The sequence below is a fragment of the Copadichromis virginalis genome, linkage group LG15 (genome assembly GCF_057382275.1).
Source record: "Copadichromis virginalis isolate Kocher_CV1m ecotype Utaka linkage group LG15, C_Virginalis_male_GT1.1, whole genome shotgun sequence".
NCBI lineage: Eukaryota > Metazoa > Chordata > Actinopteri > Cichliformes > Cichlidae > Copadichromis > Copadichromis virginalis.
Window position 1 is genome coordinate 9,606,498 of NC_140632.1, and position 27,244 is coordinate 9,633,741.

Genomic DNA, 27,244 nt, shown 5'->3' on the forward strand with positions numbered 1-27,244 from the left:
CCCCACACTCCCTAGCAGATCATTACATGGAGAAACCTTTGGAATGCAAGCATGCTGATCCACACAGGTATGCACACAGGTGTATTCACAGACGCGGACTAAAGCTTTCTTGGCTGCTGCCTCAAAGCACACTGTGCGCTGTCTATCTTGCGTGCTGCACAATATCGTTTATTATTTAGTAAATATTGATATCTATGACTAGCTAGTTTATTGTGATGGTGCTTTGTTTTCTCTATTATTATGTTGCTCTTTGTTGTTTGCTGTCTCCTCTGTTTGTTTTTTTTGTTTGTTTGTTTTTTTTCTCCATACAGGTGACCCAGGAGTTCTTTTTTTTTTTTTTCTCTCTCTTCCCCCCCCCCTCTCACCGTCTCTTCTCCCCTTTGGTTTTCTTTCTTCCTCTCCCCCTCTTTCTCTCATTCATTCCCCCTGTCCTATTTATAAAAAAAAAAAAAAAAAGAAAAAAAAAATGACAAAGGATGAACTGAAGCTCTACCATCACGTAATGTCGCGTACTGCTGTTTCTGATGTCATTTAAGAAAAAAAAAAAAAAAAAAAAAAAAAACAAACAAGGATTTTAACTATGTCTGAGGTGACATCATCACATAAACTTCCTGCCCATCATTAGCCAAGTTGTAATGCAATAAGTTATTAGATAGAGAGATAGAGAGATTGATTGATTGATTGATTTAGTTTGTCTTCACCTGCTGGGCGGCAGGAGTGTTTAGGGTGGAGGATTTAGTTGCAGGTGGAGGTGGTGCAGGACAAGCAGAGCAGCAGGTTTGTGAGTGTTTTTGACGTCAATTAAAAATATAAATAAGGGCTGACGAGGCTGCTGTGTGAGGTAGAGACAGGTATAATGGTGTGTATAAAGATTGGGTCTCGCTGTATTGCTCAGGCTGCGCTACAGCATCTATTCACAGGCGCGATCCCACTACTGAGCAGCACGGGGGCTTTGACCTGCTCCGTCTCCGACCTGGGCCGGTGCACCCCTCTTTAGACGACCTGGTGGTCCCGGGCTCCCCCAGGATCACCATATCGATGCCGAACTTAGCGCGGACACCCGATCGACACAGCCTGCTGCAGCTCAGAGCTCCTGTGCTCAAACGATCCTCCAACCTCAGCCTCCCAGTAACTTGGATGACAGGCACGCGCCACCGCACCCGGCGAGAAGCAGCTACGTTCACAGGAAGTTTTACTTTCATTCATGTGAGCTCATCAGGTTAGTGGCCATCATCAGCCAAGATGAAATGCTGTAAAAGTAAAAAACCTAATCATTTCAAAATGAGGAAGTCAGCACAGTAATAACAGGTTGTTGTTTTTTGTTGGGTTTTTTTTTTTTGACCAAGCAAAAACATGACAGCCTTTTTAATAAGCCGAAGGACAGCGTATGTGTACGTGTGTGTTTGTATATTATTGTTTTGTGTGTACACTGTCAGAAATACAATAAAAATGTTGAAGGATTTTTACTCAGTGTTTACCATTTTCGCAAGTATCTGATTGAATTGATGACAGCCTGTCATATTTTCATGCCATGACATGGGATGGGACCAGTCCTTATTTTAGGCTAATTGGAGTCAATAAGAAAGATTGTTTCAACTTGCTGAAAGTTTTGACTTCACAAAATCAGGTTTTTAGCACATCAGTGTCAATGTGAGCACATTCAAAGATGCACCAGTAATCAGCTTCCTGTAGTGAATTTTATTAGAATTATGTAGAATGTTTTTACAGTGTACATCATTATAAAATCCACTACAGTTCAGGGATGAACGGTGCACAACTGTGATAAGCAAGTTGTGAGAAACCTCGTGGTTCAACCAAATTTCAAGTGTATGTTGTGACAATATGAAGAAGAGCAAAGCTTGAATGTCAGAAGTGGGATTCGAACCCACGCCTCCAGAGGAGACTGCGACCTGAACGCAGCGCCTTAGACCGCTCGGCCATCCTGACGTACTACATGGGACTTTCGTGGAGGTTACAACTTTAGATAGTTGGGACGACACAAACGTTATACTCCACATAACACATATAGCAGCTGTTCAGCCATGGAAACACATACTCGTGGCGCCCACTTTCTGTGCTGACTTTGAAGTCAGCTGTGCAGTTAGTGAGTCAGGGGAGTGTTTGTGACTTTTACGCACAAGCGCACCTCAGCACTCAGACACCCCACTCTGTAACTTTGTGTGGTGTACAACTGAATTTCAGACAGCTCTTTAATACCACATAGTGATTGACAAGTGTTTGTAAAGGGAGAGGTCAAGGTTTGCTGCTTGATTTTATACACCTCTCACTGGAAACACAATTATAGCACAGTTTTGGTGTCCCAGAGAAGACGCTCAAATGTTTCACATCCCAATCAGCGGATAAAAAAACTCAGGTCCCACCGAGATTTGAACTCGGATCGTTGGATTCAGAGTCCAGAGTGCTAACCATTACACCATGGAACCCCTGTGAGAGTGTGTGAACTGCCTGATCATGGCAACCTGCCAAAAAGTATTCAGCCAATATGTAATATATATGTATATATATATATAGTTTTATATACTGTTGATTATAAGATGAAAAATCTATTTAAAAAAAGTAGAGAAATTATCCCAGTAAAATGCAACACAGTCCCTTCCCTGGCAATCTTTCACCATACACTCAAAGAAATGATGTAAAGAAAACATTTACTTTACCCTGAAATCCTGACTCATGACTGTACTGAAGTTGTGCACAGTTCACTTCTAAAACAAAAAAAACCCTTTTTACATGACAGTCAAAGCTGTGATCATAAGATGCAAATATTAAAGCCAAAGGTTACCTGAATGAATTTCCTAGTTTGAGTTTGTCTCCACCTGCTGGGCATCAGAAGTGTTTAGGATGGAGGATGTATTTGCAGCTGTCCTGCAGGTGGAGGTGGTGTAGGACAAGCAGAGCAGCAGGTTTGTGAGTGTTTTTGACGTCAATTAAAAATATAAATAAGGGCTGACGAGGCTGCTGTGTGAGGTAGAGACAGGTATAATGGTGTGTATAAAGATTGGGTCTCGCTGTATTGCTCAGGCTGCGCTACAGCATCTATTCACAGGCGCCATCCCACTACTGAGCAGCACGGGGGCTTTGACCTGCTCCGTCTCCGACCTGGGCCGGTGAACCCCTCTTTAGACGACCTGGTGGTCCCGGGCTCCCCCAGGATCACCATATCGATGCCGAACTTAGCGCGGACACCCGATCGACACAGCCTGCTGCAGCTCAGAGCTCCTGTGCTCAAACGATCCTCCAACCTCAGCCTCCCAGTAACTTGGATGACAGGTACGCGCCACCGCACCCGGCGAGAAGCAGCTACGTTCACAGGAAGTTTTACTTTCATTCATGTGAGCTCATCAGGTTAGTGGCCATCATCAGCCAAGATGAAATGCTGTAAAAGTAAAAAACCTAATCATTTCAAAATGAGGAAGTCAGCACAGTAATAACAGGTTGTTGTTTTTTGTTGGGTTTTTTTTTTTTGACCAAGCAAAAACATGACAGCCTTTTTAATAAGCCGAAGGACAGCGTATGTGTACGTGTGTGTTTGTATATTATTGTTTTGTGTGTACACTGTCAGAAATACAATAAAAATGTTGAAGGATTTTTACTCAGTGTTTACCATTTTCGCAAGTATCTGATTGAATTGATGACAGCCTGTCATATTTTCATGCCATGACATGGGATGGGACCAGTCCTTATTTTAGGCTAATTGGAGTCAATAAGAAAGATTGTTTCAACTTGCTGAAAGTTTTGACTTCACAAAATCAGGTTTTTAGCACATCAGTGTCAATGTGAGCACATTCAAAGATGCACCAGTAATCAGCTTCCTGTAGTGAATTTTATTAGAATTATGTAGAATGTTTTTACAGTGTACATCATTATAAAATCCACTACAGTTCAGGGATGAACGGTGCACAACTGTGATAAGCAAGTTGTGAGAAACCTCGTGGTTCAACCAAATTTCAAGTGTATGTTGTGACAATATGAAGAAGAGTAAAGCTTGAATGTCAGAAGTGGGATTCGAACCCACGCCTCCAGAGGAGACTGCGACCTGAACGCAGCGCCTTAGACCGCTCGGCCATCCTGACGTACTACATGGGACTTTCGTGGAGGTTACAACTTTAGATAGTTGGGACGACACAAACGTTATACTCCACATAACACATATAGCAGCTGTTCAGCCATGGAAACACATACTCGTGGCGCCCACTTTCTGTGCTGACTTTGAAGTCAGCTGTGCAGTTAGTGAGTCAGGGGAGTGTTTGTGACTTTTACACACAAGCGCACCTCAGCACTCAGACACCCCACTCTGTAACTTTGTGTGGTGTACAACTGAATTTCAGACAGCTCTTTAATACCACATAGTGATTGACAAGTGTTTGTAAAGGGAGAGGTCAAGGTTTGCTGCTTGATTTTATACACCTCTGACTGAAAACACAATTATAGCACAGTTTTGGTGTCCCAGAGAAGACGCTCAAATGTTTCACATCCCAATCAGCGGATAAAAAAAACTCAGGTCCCACTGAGATTTGAACTCGGATCGCTGGATTCAGAGTCCAGAGTGCTAACCATTACACCATGGAACCCCTGTGAGAGTGTGTGAACTGCCTGATCATGGCAACCTGCCAAAAAGTATTCAGCCAATATGTAATATATATGTATATATATATATATAGTTTTATATACTGTTGATTATAAGATGAAAAATCTATTTAAAAAAATAGAGAAATTATCCCAGTAAAATGCAACACAGTCCCTTCCCTGGCAATCTTTCACCATACACTCAAAGAAATGATGTAAAGAAAACATTTACTTTACCCTGAAATCCTGACTCATGCCTGTACTGAAGTTGTGCACAGTTCACTTCTAAAACAAAAAAAACCCTTTTTACATGACAGTCAAAGCTGTGATCATAAGATGCAAATATTAAACCCAAAGGTTACCTGAATGAATTTCCTAGTTTGAGTTTGTCTCCACCTGCTGGGCATCAGAAGTGTTTAGGATGGAGGATGTATTTGCAGCTGTCCTGCAGGTGGAGGTGGTGTAGGACAAGCAGAGCAGCAGGTTTGTGAGTGTGTTTAACGTCAATTAAAAAGACAAAGAAGGACTGATGAGGTTGCTGTGTGAGGTAGAGACAGGTATAAGGGTGTATATAAAGATTGGGTCTCGCTGCATTGCTCAGTCTGCGCTACAGCATCTATTCACAGGCACCATCCCACTACTGAGCGACACGGGGGCTTTGACCTGCTCCGTCTCCGACCTGGGCCGGTGCACCCCTCCTTAGGCGACCTGGTGGTCCCGGGCTCCCCGAGGATCACCATATCAATGCCGAACTTAGTGTGGATACCCGATCGACACAGCCTGCTGCAGCTCAGAGCTCCTGACCTTAAACAACCCTCCAACCTCAGCCTTCCGGTAGCTTGGATTACAGGCACGCGCCACCGCACCCGGCGAGAAGCAGCTACGTTAACAAGGATTTTAACTATGTCTGAGGTGACATCATCACATAAACTTCCTGCCCATCATTAGCCAAGTTGTAATGCAATAAGTTATTAGATAGAGAGATAGAGAGATTGATTGATTGATTGATTGATTTAGTTTGTCTTCACCTGCTGGGCGGCAGGAGTGTTTAGGGTGGAGGATGTAGTTGCAGGTGGAGGTGGTGCAGGACAAGCAGAGCAGCAGGTTTGTGAGTGTTTTTGACGTCAATTAAAAATATAAATAAGGGCTGACGAGGCTGCTGTGTGAGGTAGAGACAGGTATAATGGTGTGTATAAAGATTGGGTCTCGCTGTATTGCTCAGGCTGCGCTACAGCATCTATTCACAGGCGCCATCCCACTACTGAGCAGCACGGGGGCTTTGACCTGCTCCGTCTCCGACCTGGGCCGGTGCACCCCTCTTTAGACGACCTGGTGGTCCCGGGCTCCCCCAGGATCACCATATCGATGCCGAACTTAGCGCGGACACCCGATCGACACAGCCTGCTGCAGCTCAGAGCTCCTGTGCTCAAACGATCCTCCAACCTCAGCCTCCCAGTAACTTGGATGACAGGCACGCGCCACCGCACCCGGCGAGAAGCAGCTACGTTCACAGGAAGTTTTACTTTCATTCATGTGAGCTCATCAGGTTAGTGGCCATCATCAGCCAAGATGAAATGCTGTAAAAGTAAAAAACCTAATCATTTCAAAATGAGGAAGTCAGCACAGTAATAACAGGTTGTTGTTTTTTGTTGGGGGTTTTTTTTTTGACCAAGCAAAAACATGACATAGCCTTTTTAATAAGCCGAAGGACAGCGTATATGTACGTGTGTGTTTGTATATTATTGTTTTGTGTGTACACTGTCAGAAATACAATAAAAATGTTGAAGGATTTTTACTCAGTGTTTACAATTTTCGCAAGTATCTGATTGAATTGATGACAGCCTGTCATATTTTCATGCCATGACATGGGATGGGACCAGTCCTTATTTTAGGCTAATTGGAGTCAATAAGAAAGATTGTTTCAACTTGCTGAAAGTTTTGACTTCACAAAATCAGGTTTTTAGCACATCAGTGTCAATGTGAGCACATTCAAAGATGCACACATTTAGTTGTGCACCAGTAATCAGCTTCCTGTAGTGAATTTTATTAGAATTATGTAGAATGTTTTTACAGTGTACATCATTATAAAATCCACTACAGTTCAGGGATGAACGGTGCACAACTGTGATAAGCAAGTTGTGAGAAACCTCGTGGTTCAACCAAATTTCAAGTGTATGTTGTGACAATATGAAGAAGAGCAAAGCTTGAATGTCAGAAGTGGGATTCGAACCCACGCCTCCAGAGGAGACTGCGACCTGAACGCAGCGCCTTAGACCGCTCGGCCATCCTGACGTACTACATGGGACTTTCGTGGAGGTTACAACTTTAGATAGTTGGGACGACACAAACGTTATACTCCACATAACACATATAGCAGCTGTTCAGCCATGGAAACACATACTCGTGGCGCCCACTTTCTGTGCTGACTTTGAAGTCAGCTGTGCAGTTAGTGAGTCAGGGGAGTGTTTGTGACTTTTACGCACAAGCGCACCTCAGCACTCAGACACCCCACTCTGTAACTTTGTGTGGTGTACAACTGAATTTCAGACAGCTCTTTAATACCACATAGTGATTGACAAGTGTTTGTAAAGGGAGAGGTCAAGGTTTGCTGCTTGATTTTATACACCTCTCACTGAAAACACAATTATAGCACAGTTTTGGTGTCCCAGAGAAGACGCTCAAATGTTTCACATCCCAATCAGCGGATAAAAAAACTCAGGTCCCACCGAGATTTGAACTCGGATCGCTGGATTCAGAGTCCAGAGTGCTAACCATTACACCATGGAACCCCTGTGAGAGTGTGTGAACTGCCTGATCATGGCAACCTGCCAAAAAGTATTCAGCCAATATGTAATATATATGTATATATATATATAGTTTTATATACTGTTGATTATAAGATGAAAAATCTATTTAAAAAAATAGAGAAATTATCCCAGTAAAATGCAACACAGTCCCTTCCCTGGCAATCTTTCACCATACACTCAAAGAAATGATGTAAAGAAAACATTTACTTTACCCTGAAATCCTGACTCATGCCTGTACTGAAGTTGTGCACAGTTCACTTCTAAAACAAAAAAAACCCTTTTTACATGACAGTCAAAGCTGTGATCGTAAGATGCAAATATTAAACCCAAAGGTTACCTGAATGAATTTCCTAGTTTGAGTTTGTCTCCACCTGCTGGGCATCAGAAGTGTTTAGGATGGAGGATGTATTTGCAGCTGTCCTGCAGGTGGAGGTGGTGTAGGACAAGCAGAGCAGCAGGTTTGTGAGTGTTTTTGACGTCAATTAAAAATATAAATAAGGGCTGACGAGGCTGCTGTGTGAGGTAGAGACAGGTATAAGGGTGTGTATAAAGATTGGGTCTCGCTGTATTGCTCAGGCTGCGCTACAGCATCTATTCACAGGCGCGATCCCACTACTGAGCAGCACGGGGGCTTTGACCTGCTCCGTCTCCGACCTGGGCCGGTGCACCCCTCTTTAGACGACCTGGTGGTCCCGGGCTCCCCCAGGATCACCATATCGATGCCGAACTTAGCGCGGACACCCGATCGACACAGCCTGCTGCAGCTCAGAGCTCCTGTGCTCAAACGATCCTCCAACCTCAGCCTCCCAGTAACTTGGATGACAGGCACGCGCCACCGCACCCGGCGAGAAGCAGCTACGTTCACAGGAAGTTTTACTTTCATTCATGTGAGCTCATCAGGTTAGTGGCCATCATCAGCCAAGATGAAATGCTGTAAAAGTAAAAAACCTAATCATTTCAAAATGAGGAAGTCAGCACAGTAATAACAGGTTGTTGTTTTTTGTTGGGTTTTTTTTTTTTGACCAAGCAAAAACATGACAGCCTTTTTAATAAGCCGAAGGACAGCGTATGTGTACGTGTGTGTTTGTATATTATTGTTTTGTGTGTACACTGTCAGAAATACAATAAAAATGTTGAAGGATTTTTACTCAGTGTTTACCATTTTCGCAAGTATCTGATTGAATTGATGACAGCCTGTCATATTTTCATGCCATGACATGGGATGGGACCAGTCCTTATTTTAGGCTAATTGGAGTCAATAAGAAAGATTGTTTCAACTTGCTGAAAGTTTTGACTTCACAAAATCAGGTTTTTAGCACATCAGTGTCAATGTGAGCACATTCAAAGATGCACCAGTAATCAGCTTCCTGTAGTGAATTTTATTAGAATTATGTAGAATGTTTTTACAGTGTACATCATTATAAAATCCACTACAGTTCAGGGATGAACGGTGCACAACTGTGATAAGCAAGTTGTGAGAAACCTCGTGGTTCAACCAAATTTCAAGTGTATGTTGTGACAATATGAAGAAGAGCAAAGCTTGAATGTCAGAAGTGGGATTCGAACCCACGCCTCCAGAGGAGACTGCGACCTGAACGCAGCGCCTTAGACCGCTCGGCCATCCTGACGTACTACATGGGACTTTCGTGGAGGTTACAACTTTAGATAGTTGGGACGACACAAACGTTATACTCCACATAACACATATAGCAGCTGTTCAGCCATGGAAACACATACTCGTGGCGCCCACTTTCTGTGCTGACTTTGAAGTCAGCTGTGCAGTTAGTGAGTCAGGGGAGTGTTTGTGACTTTTACGCACAAGCGCACCTCAGCACTCAGACACCCCACTCTGTAACTTTGTGTGGTGTACAACTGAATTTCAGACAGCTCTTTAATACCACATAGTGATTGACAAGTGTTTGTAAAGGGAGAGGTCAAGGTTTGCTGCTTGATTTTATACACCTCTGACTGAAAACACAATTATAGCACAGTTTTGGTGTCCCAGAGAAGACGCTCAAATGTTTCACATCCCAATCAGCGGATAAAAAAACTCAGGTCCCACCGAGATTTGAACTCGGATCGCTGGATTCAGAGTCCAGAGTGCTAACCATTACACCATGGAACCCCTGTGAGAGTGTGTGAACTGCCTGATCATGGCAACCTGCCAAAAAGTATTCAGCCAATATGTAATATAGATATAGATATATATATATATATATATATATATATATATATATATATATATATATATATATATATAGTTTTATATACTGTTGATTATAAGATGAAAAATCTATTTTAAAAAATAGAGAAATTATCCCAGTAAAATGCAACACAGTCCCTTCCCTGGCAATCTTTCACCATACACTCAAAGAAATGATGTAAAGAAAACATTTACTTTACCCTGAAATCCTGACTCATGCCTGTACTGAAGTTGTGCACAGTTCACTTCTAAAACAAAAAAAACCCTTTTTACATGACAGTCAAAGCTGTGATCATAAGATGCAAATATTAAACCCAAAGGTTACCTGAATGAATTTCCTAGTTTGAGTTTGTCTCCACCTGCTGGGCATCAGAAGTGTTTAGGATGGAGGATGTATTTGCAGCTGTCCGGCAGGTGGAGGTGGTGTAGGACAAGCAGAGCAGCAGGTTTGTGAGTGTGTTTAACGTCAATTAAAAAGACAAAGAAGGACTGATGAGGTTGCTGTGTGAGGTAGAGACAGGTATAAGGGTGTATATAAAGATTGGGTCTCGCTGTATTGCTCAGTCTGCGCTACAGCATCTATTCACAGGCACCATCCCACTACTGAGCGACACGGGGGCTTTGACCTGCTCCGTCTCCGACCTGGGCCGGTGCACCCCTCCTTAGGCGACCTGGTGGTCCCGGGCTCCCCGAGGATCACCATATCAATGCCGAACTTAGTGTGGATACCCGATCGACACAGCCTGCTGCAGCTCAGAGCTCCTGACCTTAAACGATCCTCCAACCTCAGCCTTCCGGTAGCTTGGATTACAGGAACGCGCCACCGCACCCGGCGAGAAGCAGCTACGTTAACAAGGATTTTAACTATGTCTGAGGTGACATCAGCACTCAGACACCCCACTCTGTAACTTTGTGTGGTGTACAACTGAATTTCAGACAGCTCTTTAATACCACATAGTGATTGACAAGTGTTTGTAATACTGTTAGATAATAATCACAAATTGTTACATTTGTGGAGCTGTGCCCATCATCAGCCAAGCTGTAACACAGTATTTGATGAGATAAATAAATAGATAAATAGGTAGACAGGTAGATAGATAGATAGATAGATAGATAGATAGATCTAGATAGAACATCTTTCCAGATAAAAATACCTTTGTTTTTTTTATACATCTTCCAGTCTGTGAAGTGAAACGTTGTGTGGAAAGTGGATGAATGTGAAAGCTTGGGATGAGGGTCAGAGGGGAGTAGCTAGGGTTTTGGCACCCCACTAGTTCTAACAGAGAGCGTGCATTGTTCTCTGACCTAAATTTCATGACATGGAACTGCAGAATAAAAAAAGGTCAGAGTGAATTGGACGCAGCAGCAATGTATTCACTCTCCACCGCCCCACACAAATTGGTCAGACTATGACATCATCCAACTGTCAAAAAGTATTTAAAGACTAATTAGGAAAGTGCATTTTAGGAAAGATGTTAACCAATGAGCATATCTGATCTCATTTTCCTCATTTTTGCAGCTTTGGAGCAACTTTTCCAAAATATGCATTCACTGATTAGTTAATGATAAATGTTATGATAAAGGAAAAGGCCAAGGAACACCAGAACCTCTTGTACTCACAAATGTGAAGCTGTATTTCAGAGCAATCACTGTATACACAGCATACTAGGACAAGGATGTAATAAATGAGGCAACAAGCTTTCAGAGGCACAGTCAAGGTCACATTAAGGCCACACATTAGAAAGACTACAAGGAAATCTTTCTAAGTTTAAACAATTTCAAGCCCCGTATTTCCTCACCTGTTCGGCAGTACCCAGTTTTCCATTCACTTGACTTTCACCTGTCAATACACCTGCTCTCATTCCACTACAAACCAGCCACTCGGAATGTATTTCTGTCTACCACACATAAGTGTTTTCTTGTAAGACGTTTGGCAAGTCACAGTAAGAAAAACAAATGTGTCACTTTGACGGTCAAACCCCATTTAGTTGCTTTGGTTTTAGGGCCCTGTAAACCCCACTTTCATCTCAGCTGTTCTGCTTGGGTTCAAAACACTCTTAAGTATAATGTATAATAAACAGAAAAGAGACATTAAAATGCTCTTTTTGTCCAGCAGGCTCATCAGCATCTAAAACACATCTAGCGGCATCATCACATTCACGGGGGTGTCTTGTCAAGCCCCACTTGTCATTTCTCTGTGCCTGTTAGCTCATCTCGGTGCGTGGAGGAGGCGGTAGAGGGAAAATATAAATCCCACACTCCTTTTTATCACACTGACTCCATTCTTCACGGGCCTTGATGAGACAGGGGAGCAAACCTGGGTGGAGTCTGAAGATTTATGACTGCCAGAAGTGTGCTGGCCATTAGATCCCTGTGTCCTGCTAATGAACAATCACACTGAGAGGTACAGTATCTTTGGAGCTCATCGATCAAGAGTCATCTTCAGGGACGTGCAAGCTGTAGTCTGACAAGGTGGCACCAAAGGACAACAAGATTCATCTTTGTTTTCTACTCAGACTTGTACTCATGCTAGATCATGTGGTGTAGTGTCTCTGACGGAACACCACATGTTGTAAGTTTGTAGTTTTAGGTTTCATGTGTTTTTCTAAATCAGAGCTGAATTGCAACAGATTAACACAATAAAGTTGCAGTTAATAAATCAGTTTAGGATGTGCCAGACTGATAGTAGCAGCAAAACTGGCCCTGCATAACTCTAACCACAAACCCCCCAACATGCAATCACACCATCGTTACTCCTTTTGCCCCCTTGGGTATTGATGTGCAGTCGGCAGCCTCAGCTGCTGGTGATGCAGAACCTTCCCTGTGTTGTCATCAGTGTTGTGGCGTCTCATGGGAGAGCAGAGATGAGTGCTGTAATTAGCGGGGAATGAGGCCAGCAGCAACAAGAGCGTCTGTGTGGGGCCCCCTCTGGCCTCTGGGGACTCTGAGACGCGTGGCTAACCTGTGGTGCACTACCTGTGGCACTGAGGGCTGATGTGTTAGACACACAGTAAAGTGCCTTTATTTGAATTTTTCTTCCAAGGAGCCGGATTTTCTCGTATTTTTTTAAAAAGTTGTTTTGAGTAGTAGTTCTACAGGACTTGTGAAGGTCTTTGTTTGGCCATTGGCTGCTTTTTTACTTATTTTCAATGCATGTCAGATATATGTTTTTTTTTTATTTGTTAGCTCTCATCTATGAATCATTAAGGTACAAAAAAAGGTCCATAACTCAAGAGAAGAACCAGTGTTCTGCACACACAAAATCCACCTAACCTGACACAAGACTTGAGAACCACATCTGGACCTTCAGTTGATCATCTACTGTTCACTGAAGTCTCATCAGCAATGGCCTCAGTGGAAGGGTGGCTGTCAAGAAGCCATTCTTAAGGAAAGGAAATAAGGGTGAAAGGATGAGGTATGCTAAATTATACAAGAACTGAACTGAAAATGAGTGGCGTCAGGTCTGTTAAATAACTGTTTGATTGTTATTTATCCTTATTTTAGGTTTTGTGCTGTTAGACTACACACTGCCTGTGTATTTCTGTAAATACCATGCAAAGTGACAGTTTGAGCCACTGGTGTTGGGGATCTCCACAACTGATGGAATTATAAATGCAGAAAAGTACTGTCAGAGTTTGATTGACCACGTAATGCCATCTGGAAAGTGTCTGATTTCCATGTCATTTTTCAGGATGGCAATGATCCCAAACACACATTGATTGTAGTAAAAGCATACCTGGATAGAAAAAACACACAACTGAGCACTTTACTCATGGATTTGGCTCCACAGTCTCTCAGCCTCAACGTCATTGGAGCAGTGTGGATCATCTTGACAGAGAACAGGGCAAAAGGCAACTTTTCAATTTTGGACATGAGGAGGGATTCAAGAATTTGGAATAGTACTGTAAAAACAACACTTTTTTAATTTGTCCCAGTTGGAAAAGCAGAGGTGGAAAAAATAAAATCAGCATGTCAAATACTGGCATGGCTTCAGACACAGTTGATGGGAGCTACTAGTAATGCTGAAAAATATTTGTGTTTTACCTGTATGCTGTCACAAAGACTATGTTAAAAAGAATTACAAGAATATTGCCAGCAGAAAAAAAAGAAAGACAATCAGTGTGCAAGACCAGAAGCAAAAAGGAATGGATGAGTGTCCTCATGCAAAATCATAAATTTAGGGAAATAAATTATTTCTTTTACACAGGACGAGGATAAACTAAATGAACTAACACATAAACTAACACTAATTTAATCCAGATTAAAATTGTGTGGATTTATATGGTGTCAAAGACATGAAATGACTGTTTATATACTTAATTAATCTTTATGAAGAATTTGTTTTGTTTTGTTCTCTCCTGAAAATTCAGCAAATGTCTTATCATGTTTTCACTGTTAGAATGGACTGTAATAAATGACTTGTGTTTCCACTGTGTGTGTGTGTATGTATGTGTGTGTGAGTGTTACAGCCCCAGTCTCTGTGTCTGCGTGCGCTGGTGTGTGCAGGTGTATGACTGCTGCTTATGCTCCATCTGCTTCTGCCGCTGATGAGTAAAGCCATGAAATAGATCCAGCTGGAGATGTGCAGAGGAGCTTGAGGCCTCCTGGGAAATCATCCACACTTCCACCAGCACCATGTTGTCCACTTCCTTTGCACCCCAGAGAGCTATCAATAAGTGGGTAATTGAATTTTAAGCACAAACACTGCTGTCAAATGAGTGTTGCTGTGGTGGTGGTGGTGGTGTGTGTGTGTGTGTGTGCGTGTGCGTGTGCGTGTGTCTGATGAGGCATGTTTAGCTGTGTGAACATGGTGATGCTCTCTGCGGACTTTGCGCAGAGAGGATGAATGTTTAATCCATTAAATAACAATTACAGCCTGTAATGGTCCAGAGAGGCTGGTGGAAGAAGGGAGAGAGGAAACATAGCTGGACTGTTCACAAGCCTCTAAACAGCGTGCATCCATTAAATGCGATTATCGGCATACGCGTGCAGACAAAATGAAGATGTAAGACTAATAACACGTGCATAGATTCTCTGTAATGCTCTCAAGTTAATACATGTGTCTTGTTTTAACACTAAGGTGATTTCTGGGGTGTTTTATAACCTTAAGGGGATGCATAAATGCTCTGCACTTATATACACACGTGTAGATGACATTTAAGTATTTATCACTGTGTTTGATTTAGTGTATTTAATACAGGTAATGCTTGTGACCTTGTGATCTTTTAAATGGAAAAAAGGAACACTTCAAGTCTAAACATGCTACAGCTCACACCTTGGGAAGATATCTCCTCCTATAATCATTATGCAAGAGGGTATGTTAGGTTGGCCGGCTCTCTCTTGGAAATGAGATTTAAATCTCAATCAGTCTTTTCACCTGGATAAGTAACGGATAATGACATAATGAATGAAAGATACTCTATGATATAGCTTGTAGCACTTAAAATGCTAAATATTTATGATGTAAGAAAGGGAATTATTGTTTGTTCTTTCCTCCAAAGTGCCTCAAAGGTCCTCATTAAATGAAAGGATCTTAAAGTATGATTTGTCTTCTGCGCATCCTGAATTCAAATTAATTTAATGGTAAATGGAGAGAAATCAAACCACAAGTTGGCAGCTGTATTACAAAGTGCCAAAATAAATGATAATGATGCAAGCGCACCTATGGCTCTGCAGCCTTATAGCTTATTTAATTCAGTGACCTCTGAACTCACTTGTAAGCACACAATGTCTGAACTTGGATTCGGTTAATGGTGTTGCCAGTATTTTTATTTAATTATGGGAAACGTTCATAAGAAGAGGCATGTCACAGTAATAAAATAAATAAATGTAAAAATAAATGGGTGAACAGACGTTTGAGGAAATTACATTTCCACTCCAGCTGTAAAGGAAATATGTGGTCTGCATAATAAAATAATATTCTAGTGGCTTTGAAATAGCAACTATGTTAATTAATGGTCATTCATGCGAATCAGGAGGCTAAAAGGAGACGGTGGAGAAGATGACCCAAAAGTGTGACTATTTTATTGATTTAATTGTTAGAAAGACTAAAAACATCTACACTTGATATGAAGAAAAGGTATCTTATTGCCAACATCAGTGCGAATACTGACTTACATGTTTTGTGAACTTGGCAATATAGTTTGTGTTTAAATAGCTGAGTGCTCATGAGATAGTGTTTTATAGTATTTATGTTTGTGAATCTGTCAGTGTGCTGCAAATAAGGAAATCGGATCATTTTGCATATATGTGTTTGGCACATATAAACTGACGTTAAAGACAAAAAGGTATACGGGTAAGATTTGCCTGATCACACTAACACACTGACCTTTACCCTGACCAGACAAACACCGCTCACACTCCCAGCTCGATGAACGCGGTTTGTCAGTGCGATCGTTAAGTTGCACTCGTGATCCAAAATGAGTTTGCTAGCTGTGGATTTCTCATGCTGCTCACACAATGGCCTGTATACGGGAGCTGCCTGGTGGCATTGCTTAATTAGGCGAACAGTTGATTCATTTGCACTAATTGACAGCTAATTAAAGGAGTGAGGGCACATCAAGCTGATGTCCCTCTGAGCTGGGCCTTGACTGCGGATGATCATAGGGAGAACATATTATGGAATATTGAATCTTCTGAGAACCAGCTGCCATTAGAAGAGGCCTCAAACATATGGACCAGTCTGTGAGGCTGTGAGTGTTTAAACAGGCTCATCCTACAGTGTTGAAATGCAGCCTGTAGAGCCCAGCTGCTTATGAGCCAAGGCTTCATTGATTGCTAGAAAAAAAGAGAGCGAATAGGACCTAGAATTGGTGTAAAATGCTGTATAATCAACAAACAGGAAAGATTTACAAGCAAGTACCCTCAGAAATGTAAAAATGACACCTTCTGCCCACCAACATAACAAACTGAGCTCTGGAAACAGAAAAAAATGTTTTACCAAAATCTACATTAGATTTAAAATGTAAAGTTTACAATTCTTATACAACAATGGATAAAAGACCACTGATGGACATGTAAAGAAGAGTGGTCCATAATTTCTCCACAATGATATGACAGACTGATAAAGTCACAGAGAAAACAAACACTCATGTTATTACTGCTAAATGTGGTTCTATAGAATTTCACACACTGCTTTTGTTAAATAAATAATGATGAGGTGTATTTAAATCATTACAAGGCCGGGTAAAGACCAGGTGAGATTTTATACATCCTGATATGCAAAATCTTAACAATGGCAGAGAGCATACTATCTTTTTACAATTAGCTATCATTAGGTTTTTCTGCTATAAAGTGTTGTCACTGGTACTAGAGGAGCTTGACTGTAATGTTTGATACTGTATTTACACTGTGTGGTCATGTAAAAACAGAAGATAAATATTAGAAGAGTGGATCCTCCCATCAGCAACCTTTACAGCTCTTTTAACTCCAATTACAGACGAGATCAGCAGAAATTTGGATACTTCATAATAAGACTCTAACTTGAAACATATTGGAATACTATACTATTTGTCATGGGCTGTACTGGCAAGAGTTTTATTTGTTCTTTTCTATGTTTCAATTTTTTAAATGTCTGCAAGTGTTGAATTTCTTGCACTTTACTCACAAGATTTAAAATAATCCTTGATATTTATCAGAATGGTAAAAACTCTATTTGGGATTTTCATTATTTTCAGCATCTATGTTACTGCTAAAATGAAATGAATGTCTGTCTGGAGTTCCCTGAGAGACGTTTGCAGGCTCTCCTTGGGCCAGGCACCACACTCTCCACAGGAAACCAGGAATAGGCTGTCTTCATGTCTGCTGGTGCTGCCCATGTGAATCACAAAAAGACAATTAGGGGCTTATTAGGGTCTTGGGGCGATGCAGCTCACGGGGCGTCCGCTTGCCGGTTTGCCCCCAGTTTTGAGCCACTGCCATAGCTGAAAACAGTCAGGGGCATTGTCTCACCTAATTACACTAAATGGGCCCCTTTTTGTGCTGCTGCTGCTGCTGCTGCTGCCATGCTTGTCTAGTTCCCTTCACCTGCCTAACTGCTAGTCCCTGTCTACTGTGGACATGTGCTAATTAGACAAGAAATGGGCCCAAGTAATTATGTCAATTCTTGTTAGGAGCAGCCACAATGTGTAATGTTATTTTGTCAAGAAACTTTTGGCGTTGGGGGGGGGTCTCTCCCACGTTTCTCATAGTGTTTTCCTCATTACGCCAATAACACATCTGCACATGCAACAGGGGAATGCGGCACACTCGGCAAGTCCCCGACAAACTTCAGAGCGTAAATAGATGCACTCATTCAGAAATGGAGACTATAGAATGGCAATGGCATAAAGTTATTGCCCTAATTAATGCTTTGTGCCCACAGAGCAAACTGTTGATGCACTGGTGCCACATTGTTAGGACTGTGAGAGCTTTTTTGTCTTCTTTGCTCTAATGGGATGTTTTGATCAACGGCTGTTTGGTGACCCAGCTCCTCTTCTTAAATGCCAAGCTCTGGGAAATGGCAATTAGCTAGATTAGTAGAGCCATTTCGGGAGTCTCAAACATAGACAAAGATCAGACAGGGGCAGATGAAACTCTAACATGACAAAACAAACCATGCCTGATATTTATATATATAAATTACAGTAAATTTTTGCATGTCACCCAACAACATTCAGTCCTGACTTTTATTTATAACCAAATCATTACTTGTCATTGTACATGGATATTTTCACAGATTTAATTAGTGTCTGCAAAATTATCTCAGTAGAATTACAGCATATTATTGCTTTAGTCCTTTCAGGGATCGGAGATACAGAAATAGAAAACAAACTACATTTGAAGGGATTACAAGTAACAGTGTGCAGTCAACTAAACTGTCAAGTAAACTGGGACACTTTTTAGTTAGTCAATTGGGACACTGAGGAAAACCCTTTGTGTAACATTAAACTATGTTCATGCAGTTTCTTTTTGATAATTTTGTGTTGTATTGATATAATAAAATGTATTTATTCTGGCCCTAAAGTTTTATCAAACATCAGTTGTTGCACATTTTTTGAGATACGAAGGGTTCAAATAAAATGGGATATTAAACTACAAAGAGTAAAAAAAAAAACATTTCAGTACTATAATTTGAGAACATAATGTAATAAAACATTTGCATAGCATTAAATTATTAGAACAGTAGTATATGCCACTCTGTTGCTAGAAAGCAGACATTTGTCTGTGTCAGTGTCTCCCTGTACTCAACTAAAATTTCTCTCATCTTCTACCTTCTCTTTCTTTTCTTTTTTCTTTTCTTTTCTTTTCAGCATGCTGTCTGGATGATAACAACTATAAAATCTATCACTCAAAATGCCTCATTTATTCTCTCCTTTTTCAGCGACTGTCAGCTAAATAGCAGTCTGTGTGCTACATGTTAATATGAAAAAATAACAATTTATCCATTTATCAGTGCTGGAAAACAGCTTTCATGCGTTAGTGAGTGTTTTTTGCATGTTTGTGAACATTTACATAGAGGTATAAAGATATCACAAAACAGATTTTGACTCATTATTTAGGAATGTTCTTTTTTTAATTGGCTTATCAACCTTGTTAAGATTAGGCCTGCCATGCAGTTTGTTTCACATTTTGTAATTAAATTGGTGAGAATGCCAGTATTTTAACCCAGATTGTGGCACATAAGGTGGGAAACATCTTTTTTTTTTAATTCTTTTAAAAAATTTGATATTATTGTAACACAACTAAAATTATTTAAAATAACAGAACAAATTAATATCAGAGAAGAAGACAAAATAATAATAATAATAATAATAATAATAATAATAATTTTTTATTTTTTTGGACCAAACAACGTCAAAAAATAATAATAATTTCGTCATAACACTTAATCTGCTTGCAGGTTTATTCCAAACTACTTTTAAGTTTTTTTTCCATGTGTCTTATTTCTCTTTTTGAATCAATTAGAGATGTACTGTAATGATACAACAAATGTCTGTCTATCTGCTGTGTGTGTGTGTGTGTGTGTGTGTGTGTGTGTGTGTGTGTGTGTGTGTGTGTGTGTGTGTGTGTGTGTGTGTGTGTGTGTGTGTGTGAAAGAGAGAGAGAGAAACCTTATTACCATGGCTATTTGGTATGGCATTGATCTCTTTATTCACCTCTAATAAATTGTCCCTGAAGTCCCTGAAGGTAATCTCATTTTCACTGTTCTCTTCTCTCCCAACTTTTTTAAGATATTTGGGTCATTTTAAAAATTTTAAACATTGTGCCTCAAACTAAATAAAAATGTGATGTAGTGCAGAGTCCTGATATTATCAGGCTTTTCTCTTAGGTTGCAGGGTGACGCGCAGCGTTAAAACCTGACGCTCTGGGCGACGACAGTGAGCCAATAATCGGCTTGATCGGGTTGATGCCACATCTCGAGATCACATTACCCATTACCAACCAACCAACAATAACCGACAGCAAACCTGGGGTTGACTGCCTGACGCTCTGGTGCCAAACAGTCCCACAGGAACCACCTATTTATTTATTTATTCATCACCACATGTCCCATTGACAATACCGCATCTCCGCAACGCGTCCACTCATCTCCATAAACTCTCCTCTGCGTAATTGTCCGCCCAGATGTCCGAAAGTGTGCCTCAAATTATCTCCGAACGATTGAAACCCGGCAATAATTGATTAATAGCTGATTAGAGCAGATTAGGTTCGAGGAGGGAAAAGAGGGGGAAACGGGACTATTTTCATTCCATTTCACAACTCACTGGCTTTGGATTTGATCTGAGGTTTATTCTATGACAAATGAAGGGAAGCTGCAGAAGATTTCCCCTGACATCCTGAAGACCTCTTCCGTTTGCTCTCACTTTTGAAATCGGATTAACCCACTGAAACACTGCGCAACCTTTCAGCCGCGGGTTTGTGATATCAGACCTCAAGCTAAAAAAAAAAAAAGACACTTGGGTGGGTGTTGTTGGGAAACAATCTGTTGCTGTATTGTGCGCTGCCGTTTGGTCTGCTGTTTGTCTCGTTTATAATTGCCATCCGGGTGTGTCCTAAATACCCCCGAACTGGGACAGTGTATTCTTTATCATGTGGCTCTCCACAGAAGAAAAAAAGGGGAGGGGAGGCTTAATAACCTATCAACAGATGCGCAGACCGCTACCAAAGACAAAACGTTTAGTGCGCAACCCTAATTAGAATATGCAAATCACCGTGTGAGTTATGTGGGACGCTTGGAGCTGCTAACGGATCAATCAGAGAAGGAGATGAATTAATTGATTAATTGATAGGAGGTGTTGACCAGATGTGAGTGTATGAGCCCTTCCTTAAATTTGACCTATGAAAGATTTCCTTTTTTCCTTCCTTTTGTTCTTTATATCAAAGAGAATTGGTCCCTCTATTTATTATTGGCATAATTCATGAGAAAGCATGGCTGTTATTAAGATGAATTTGCACGTCAGAACAACTATTTCATAGCATGATTATTTCGCGTCTTTAACGGACGAATTAACTAATTATGGCCTCCTTTGTGAAATGTAGTGTTTATCGATTAATACAGCTTTTAGGGCCTTCATAATACCCTTATTGTTCTAAGAAAACAAACACAAATATCGGGCTTATTAAAGAGGTTTAAGTTACATTAAATTATATTCATATATATTCTTGTTTTCTTTGTTTGTTATTTAGTTATTTTGCCAGTAATTTTCAATACTGACATCGTTTGATGCTGATTTCCTGGACTTGATGGGTTAATCCGGCTGTTTAAACTCAATCAGTCGGATCAGATGATCACACATAGAAATGCCAAGAGCTGCAGTGAAAGTAAGCCTTATTCTCGATGTAAGACAGGGGAAAAGAGTATACGCTGTCATTTCAAACCCAAAGTTTTTCCGATGAGGGTCTATAAAGCAGCTCCTTAAACTGTAGTAGTGATTGATCATCACCAGGCTAGTAGCTGTTTTACAGAAAATCCATGAAAATATATTCCGTATGTGCGATAATAAAGCTCCGGAGCAACCACAAACTTAGTATGCAGTCTCTCCTCTCTTGTGATTGGCTGCCGCCTGTTGAATAAAAAGAGCAGTGGAGATAAAGAGAGAGAGTCACATTGCGGACTGCACCGGGGACTCTAGCTTTTTTTCTTTCTTTTCTTTTTTTTGGAGGGAGCGGAACAAAAAGTGGGATCATGACGGGGGAGGAGGGAGCAGTGCATTCAGACTCAGAGAATAAACAGAAATCAGCTTCACAGACTTGCGTGAGCCACGGGGGAGCCCACCAACAGCCGCCTGCAACCTGGAAGATGGCCCCCACTGCGCAGCGGCGCACCGGCTTTGGGATCCAGGAGCTGCTCGGCCTAAACATAGAGCCGCCGGCGGCACCGAGGCGACCGCTGGAAGCTCTGCCGCACAGGGCGCACATTCTGGCCGCCAGGTCAGCCCTGGGACATGGAGGCCTCGGGGTCGGCGTAAGCTTATTGCGACCAGAGAGCATACACTCGTTTTACAGCCAGCCTGCTTTTCTGGAGGTGCTGTCAGAGGCGCAAAATGTGCACCTGCAGCCGCTGCACAGGACAACGCGCGTGGACTCTGAAATGGACGCGCAGCACTCCACCAGCTCCGGTGAGACTTCATGTCGCTGAAGCACGAGGATAGTTTCAGTCAGTCGGAGTGTTTGTAATATTTAAGTTTATGTGAAGATTAAAATGTCATGTCAAATCCCCGAACCAACGTGAGGCAACAGGGAAAAAATGTCTCACTAAAAGCAAATGAGAAAAAGAAGAAACGAGAAGTTGTGTTGAAAATGCGCAAGTTAGGGTCGAACGGAAAAGGCCTTTGTATTTATATTTATTAAATTATTAAATTATTCATAAAATAGTTTTTTTTTAACATGGCTGTGGGTTTTTTTTTATTCCAGGTGTGATGTGACACATTTTCAATTTTCCATTATAATATCTGTGTTGTTTTTATATTTATTTATCATTTGTCATCAAAGAAGATGAATATGATAATTTAAATAAATAATCGGCTCCAGTTTGTTATTCTAATTATTATTAGTAGTAGTAGCAGTAGTAGTAGTATTGTTATCAGTAATAATATTTTTTAACCTTTAACCTTTAAAATCATCCACAGATTCTGATGATATGAGCTCCTCCGGCGATCAGAAATTCTCCAAATCCTCTATGGGTCAGAGCAAGAAACGAAAGAAAAGACGACACAGGTAAAAACAAAACAAACAAACAAAAAAAAACCCGAAAGAAATATTAGGTCGTTATTTGTCGGTTTGGCCTTCAAGACACAGTGACTGTCATATATGATCGGTGAAGCTCACGTGAGCTTACGGTGTTTTATTTAATGCCGTATTTGGCGTAAGAATAAGGAGATTTTTCTGATTTCCTTCTGGATTTTCTTTTTGACTTTTCTTTTTAACGTGATAACGTGTTGCTTTTTTCTTTATAAAAATATGAAGGATATATATTTTTATTTTCGTTTTGTTTTTTTCTGTATTTGTATTTATTCACAAGACACAAGATATATTCATATTTATAGGTGATTAAATCTGAAGTCACCGTTTTCTGCTTTAAGTGGTGCCTACATTAAAAATGTAACTAAGCTGATATCAACTAAAAATAATAAAATACTTTATTATGATATTTTTTCATAAAAAGATATTTCCTGAAAAATAAAAACCAGGTGAAATGAATGAACAGGCACAAGAAAAGCCATCATCACTGATAACTAATCAGACTGAAAGCATGATTGATTTTAAAAAGACTAAAAAGGCATCCAATCGTTTTTGGTCTTTTATTTTTCCTGCAGAACAATTTTCACATCCTATCAGCTGGAGGAGCTGGAGAAAGCTTTTAATGAGGCTCACTATCCAGACGTCTATGCCAGAGAAATGCTCTCCATGAAGACTGAGCTACCAGAAGACAGAATACAGGTGGGATCATGTCTCTGCATGAAAGCAGAAATCCACAATCTGATATCTTATATTTTCCACATGAAGATGTTTTCATCAGCTAACATCTTGATGTCTTTGACATCAAAATGTGGGCAGGTGATTCAGCTATTTGGTGCAATATGAACACTACCTCAGAGGTGACATCTTCTGTCACTATAGCAGACAGATAGAGCCAGCAGTCACCTGCTCCATCATCATCTTCACAAGGTCTTCACATTAGCAGGCACTTCACCTTCACACTGTAATTAGTTAATAGAGGAGAACTTATCACGTCTCTTCCTGGGAGAGGCAGGCCGCAGCCCTGAAATGAAATGATAACTACATAGAAATTAATTAGCAGAGGTCAGCGGCTGAGCAGGGGCCAGTGCCCGGCTGCTACGAGCATTTTAATTTCCCGTGATATTTGAGCGCCTGTCTCCCATCGACCAGGCCTGGAAATTAACTTATTTTTCAATCAGCCTCTTTGCCCCCCTCGGGTCACCTCGCAGGAAGCAAAGACACACACGCTGTCATGCACACTCACACTGCTGCTGTCAAAAAGCATGATTGCTCATCTGGGGCCCATCTTTTTATGAGATGGAGGTTATCGTCACATCTACCTGAATAGCTTTCCAGACCCAGCTTTCATCGTTTTTAATTCCAGGTCTGCAAAACGCATGCACGCACACACACACGCATGCTCATGTCCACACACACACTGGCACACGCACTCCACACACCATTTCTTACAATCTCATCCTGCATCCACGGCCATTTTAGGATGCTCATTTTTCCCCCCTGTTTTCCTCATCCATATTCACAAGCAGGCTGAGATGATTACACGGTCTGGCCTGGTGGAAATCAATTTAGGCACCTGAAACAGAAACACACACACACACAGGATAAGCATGCACGGGCTCAACACATTTGTACTGAAAATTAAAGTCCAGTTTGTGTGTTCAGACTCATACTGTGCAACACGTGCATGTGCAAAAGAAAACATTTTTAAGAAGATGTTTTTTAAGCCTCATTCCAATCTACCAGTCATATCCCAGTGCAACAAATAAAATATTACTGCACTCTGACGTGAATTGTATTATAAGGAGTTCAAAAAGCTGCAAAACGTTGAAATTAAAGGAAAATGACTCTTTAAATTTTTTTCAGAGCTTCAGAATTTTCCATTGTGCAACAATATTTGTCATTTCTGCAGAATGTCTCCAAATGTGTTTCCATATCACACACATGTTAATTGCATGCTAGACAATATTTTCCACTTCTGATATCACATGTTCTGCTCCCACATGCATAAACAGCCTTTATAACAGGGGTGCCAAACATAAGGGCCAGGGGCTAGAATCAGCCCGCCAAAGAAATATGTGAAGGACATAAACTTTAGACTTTTAACTCTATTTTCATACGTTTTACAGCTTTTCCTACTGAAAAAGACCTCCTCTGAGACCATTCATACTATAACAACGTAAATAAGTAATAGATAAACCATGAAATGACAGAAAGGCCCTGTATTTTAACGTCTAGTCTAGAAATGTATGATGTGCACAGTTGTTATATCTGACAGTCACTAGTCAATCTCCTGATTAGTTTAGCAGAGGCTAGCTAAGAAAACTGGTTTCAAGAGCTAACATAGACACACATATTCCAGCTGTTCAGCCAGAGTCACTTTAGGTCCTTGTTCGTCAGGACACATGAGCGTGAAATTTCTTACAGGGCAGCTGTGGCTACAACTGTAGCTTGCCTCCACCAGTGTGTGAATGTGATAGTGAATGAATAGTGGCACTGTAAAGGGCTTTGGGTGCCTTGAAAAGTGCTATATAAATCCAATCCATTATTATTAAAAACCAGAATAAAAATCCATCAAACATTTCCATTGAATAAATAGAGAAAAGTCTGTGTGATAAGCTAACAGAATTTTTTGTAATTTTACATTTAAAAAAAATCTCAGGGATTACATAAAACATCCTCACCACTTAAAATTATCTGTCCAGGTGTGGTTTCAAAACCGTCGGGCCAAATGGAGAAAAAGGGAGAAGTGCTGGGGGCGCAGCAGTGTGATGGCAGAGTACGGCCTGTATGGAGCCATGGTCCGCCATTCCATCCCGCTGCCCGAGTCCATCCTCAAGTCAGCCAAGGAGGGCAGCACAGACTCTTACGCGCCGTGGTTACTGGGTGAGTCCCATGGGTACTACATGTCAATCGCCTCCCTCACAACTCTTATTAATTATGAATCATCCTCCATCATTTGATATGCATTTAAAAAAATACACATCAGAAGCACATTTTGCAGAAATCTGCTAACACTCTCCTTTCTTTGACTGATAAATCAAATGCTAAACAATTAAAACAATCTTCTTTTATTTTGGTTGAATCCGCCTTTAAGTTATCTGTCCAAAAAAAGTCTCTTGATGCAAAAAGAAAAAAACCCCCTATATATTTGTGGACTGTGTTTGAGATTGAGTTGTGTCCTACGAGGACAGGGGTTAGCTTGCCTGAAATCAGGAGCCAATAAAAGCCTCAGCATCTCATTAAAAAGGTAGAAGTCAATACAGTGATAATCCTACTTCATCAGGGCAGATTAGACCAGATCTCCTCTCTCACCTCATGTCAATTGATTAGTTTAAATCAGTTACGTAACTCTAATTGAATAATAGGTTCTATTTGCCAATCTATCCCCTATGTATGGATCATTCCTTAACGCTCCTTTTTTTTTACTTCACTGTCAAACATCTCAGTACGTTCGTTAAACTCACAGAAATAATCACAACAGGAAAGCTCTTTCATCTGTGACTTCTCCGTTCTCTTCTTTAAAAAAATACTGTTTTCCTGTCCAGGTATGCACAAGAAGTCTCTTGAAAATATCCACACGTCTCCAGGAAAAGCCCAGAGCCTGACACCGCCACCAGCTTCACCGGCACAAGAGAAATTGGTGGATAAAGTGATAGAGGAGGATAAGCCGAAGCAGAATAAAGACACCGGTTCACCGATTTCTAAAGAGGAACTGAGGGAGAACAGTATTGCTGCGCTGCGAGCGAAGGCGCTGGAGCACAGCGCTAAGATGCTCGGGACAGTTTCTGACAGAACAAACATTCACGTACCTCGTAAAGAGGAGGCTGAGGAGGAGTTGACGGAGAAGGGAACGGCGAAAGTGAGGAGAAACTGAAAGAGGCTACGGGATGCGCTCTGCAGAGTGGCAGTTCTAATGTTCAGAGGCGGCAGTCTTATTGTGTTGGTTAAACTGAATCTTGATGCACGCGGAGTCACTTTGTGTTATCATACGTTCCCTTAGGTTTATGTCTGAAGTCAAGTCTTTAGCTCTGCTGACTGATTGAGCTTCAATAACTCAAATGTTGTAATGTTTGTACAGCTAACCAAAAATGCACAACACATTTGTGCATGTCTTCTCCTGCAGCTGATGAGGAAGGGAAGGGAGGAGCACAGAAATGTTTTCTTTTGAGTTCATAATGCCAGGTGGCAAATTAAAAGGAAAAACCTGACTTCCCCACATCTACAGTTAGAGGATCGAGTGGCTTTGATGTTGTTATTGTGCTGTTGTGACATGGTTTGGATTCACTTGACCCCTTTGGATGGAAACCTTGTTGGAAATCGATGCAAAGTTGATCTGAGCGATCGCTTTCATGCTACGATGAAACGTTTCTGTCCTACTGGGTGACACCGCCTCTGTCCACACAGGACACGAGGGATCGTGATTAATTAT

The 27,244-nt window shown here is 41.1% G+C and overlaps 1 protein-coding gene and 14 non-coding genes across 15 annotated transcripts; 1 reads left to right on the plus strand and 14 right to left on the minus strand.

Moving 5' to 3' along the window:
- Positions 1-866: 866 nt before the first annotated feature.
- On the minus strand, positions 867-1,165 carry LOC146691795 (signal recognition particle RNA). The gene has a single exon (XR_014915404.1).
- A 699-nt stretch (positions 1,166-1,864) lies between these two features.
- On the minus strand, positions 1,865-1,947 carry trnal-cag (transfer RNA leucine (anticodon CAG)). The gene has a single exon. It is a non-coding gene; the product is annotated as a tRNA-Leu (tRNA).
- Positions 1,948-2,372: 425 nt separating this feature from the next.
- On the minus strand, positions 2,373-2,444 carry trnaq-cug (transfer RNA glutamine (anticodon CUG)). Its single transcript has one exon. It is a non-coding gene; the product is annotated as a tRNA-Gln (tRNA).
- Positions 2,445-3,010: 566 nt separating this feature from the next.
- Positions 3,011-3,309, minus strand: LOC146691798 (signal recognition particle RNA). Its single transcript, XR_014915412.1, has one exon.
- A 699-nt stretch (positions 3,310-4,008) lies between these two features.
- trnal-cag (transfer RNA leucine (anticodon CAG)) lies at positions 4,009-4,091 on the minus strand. Its single transcript has one exon. It is a non-coding gene; the product is annotated as a tRNA-Leu (tRNA).
- A 426-nt stretch (positions 4,092-4,517) lies between these two features.
- On the minus strand, positions 4,518-4,589 carry trnaq-cug (transfer RNA glutamine (anticodon CUG)). Its single transcript has one exon. It is a non-coding gene; the product is annotated as a tRNA-Gln (tRNA).
- Positions 4,590-5,156: 567 nt separating this feature from the next.
- Positions 5,157-5,455, minus strand: LOC146691801 (signal recognition particle RNA). The gene has a single exon (XR_014915417.1).
- Positions 5,456-5,777: 322 nt separating this feature from the next.
- Positions 5,778-6,076, minus strand: LOC146691802 (signal recognition particle RNA). Its single transcript, XR_014915411.1, has one exon.
- Positions 6,077-6,793: 717 nt separating this feature from the next.
- trnal-cag (transfer RNA leucine (anticodon CAG)) lies at positions 6,794-6,876 on the minus strand. Its single transcript has one exon. It is a non-coding gene; the product is annotated as a tRNA-Leu (tRNA).
- A 425-nt stretch (positions 6,877-7,301) lies between these two features.
- On the minus strand, positions 7,302-7,373 carry trnaq-cug (transfer RNA glutamine (anticodon CUG)). The gene has a single exon. It is a non-coding gene; the product is annotated as a tRNA-Gln (tRNA).
- A 565-nt stretch (positions 7,374-7,938) lies between these two features.
- LOC146691805 (signal recognition particle RNA) lies at positions 7,939-8,237 on the minus strand. The gene has a single exon (XR_014915405.1).
- Positions 8,238-8,936: 699 nt separating this feature from the next.
- On the minus strand, positions 8,937-9,019 carry trnal-cag (transfer RNA leucine (anticodon CAG)). The gene has a single exon. It is a non-coding gene; the product is annotated as a tRNA-Leu (tRNA).
- A 425-nt stretch (positions 9,020-9,444) lies between these two features.
- trnaq-cug (transfer RNA glutamine (anticodon CUG)) lies at positions 9,445-9,516 on the minus strand. Its single transcript has one exon. It is a non-coding gene; the product is annotated as a tRNA-Gln (tRNA).
- A 613-nt stretch (positions 9,517-10,129) lies between these two features.
- LOC146691808 (signal recognition particle RNA) lies at positions 10,130-10,428 on the minus strand. Its single transcript, XR_014915416.1, has one exon.
- An 11,332-nt stretch (positions 10,429-21,760) lies between these two features.
- On the plus strand, positions 21,761-27,100 carry LOC146691809 (visual system homeobox 2-like). The gene is made up of 5 exons (XM_085433541.1): positions 21,761-22,193; positions 22,704-22,791; positions 23,391-23,514; positions 25,518-25,698; positions 26,361-27,100. The coding sequence occupies exons 1-5, from the start codon at positions 21,761-21,763 to the stop codon at positions 26,687-26,689; spliced, it is 1,155 nt and encodes a 384-aa protein (XP_085289667.1). The 3' UTR covers positions 26,690-27,100.
- Positions 27,101-27,244: the final 144 nt, after the last annotated feature.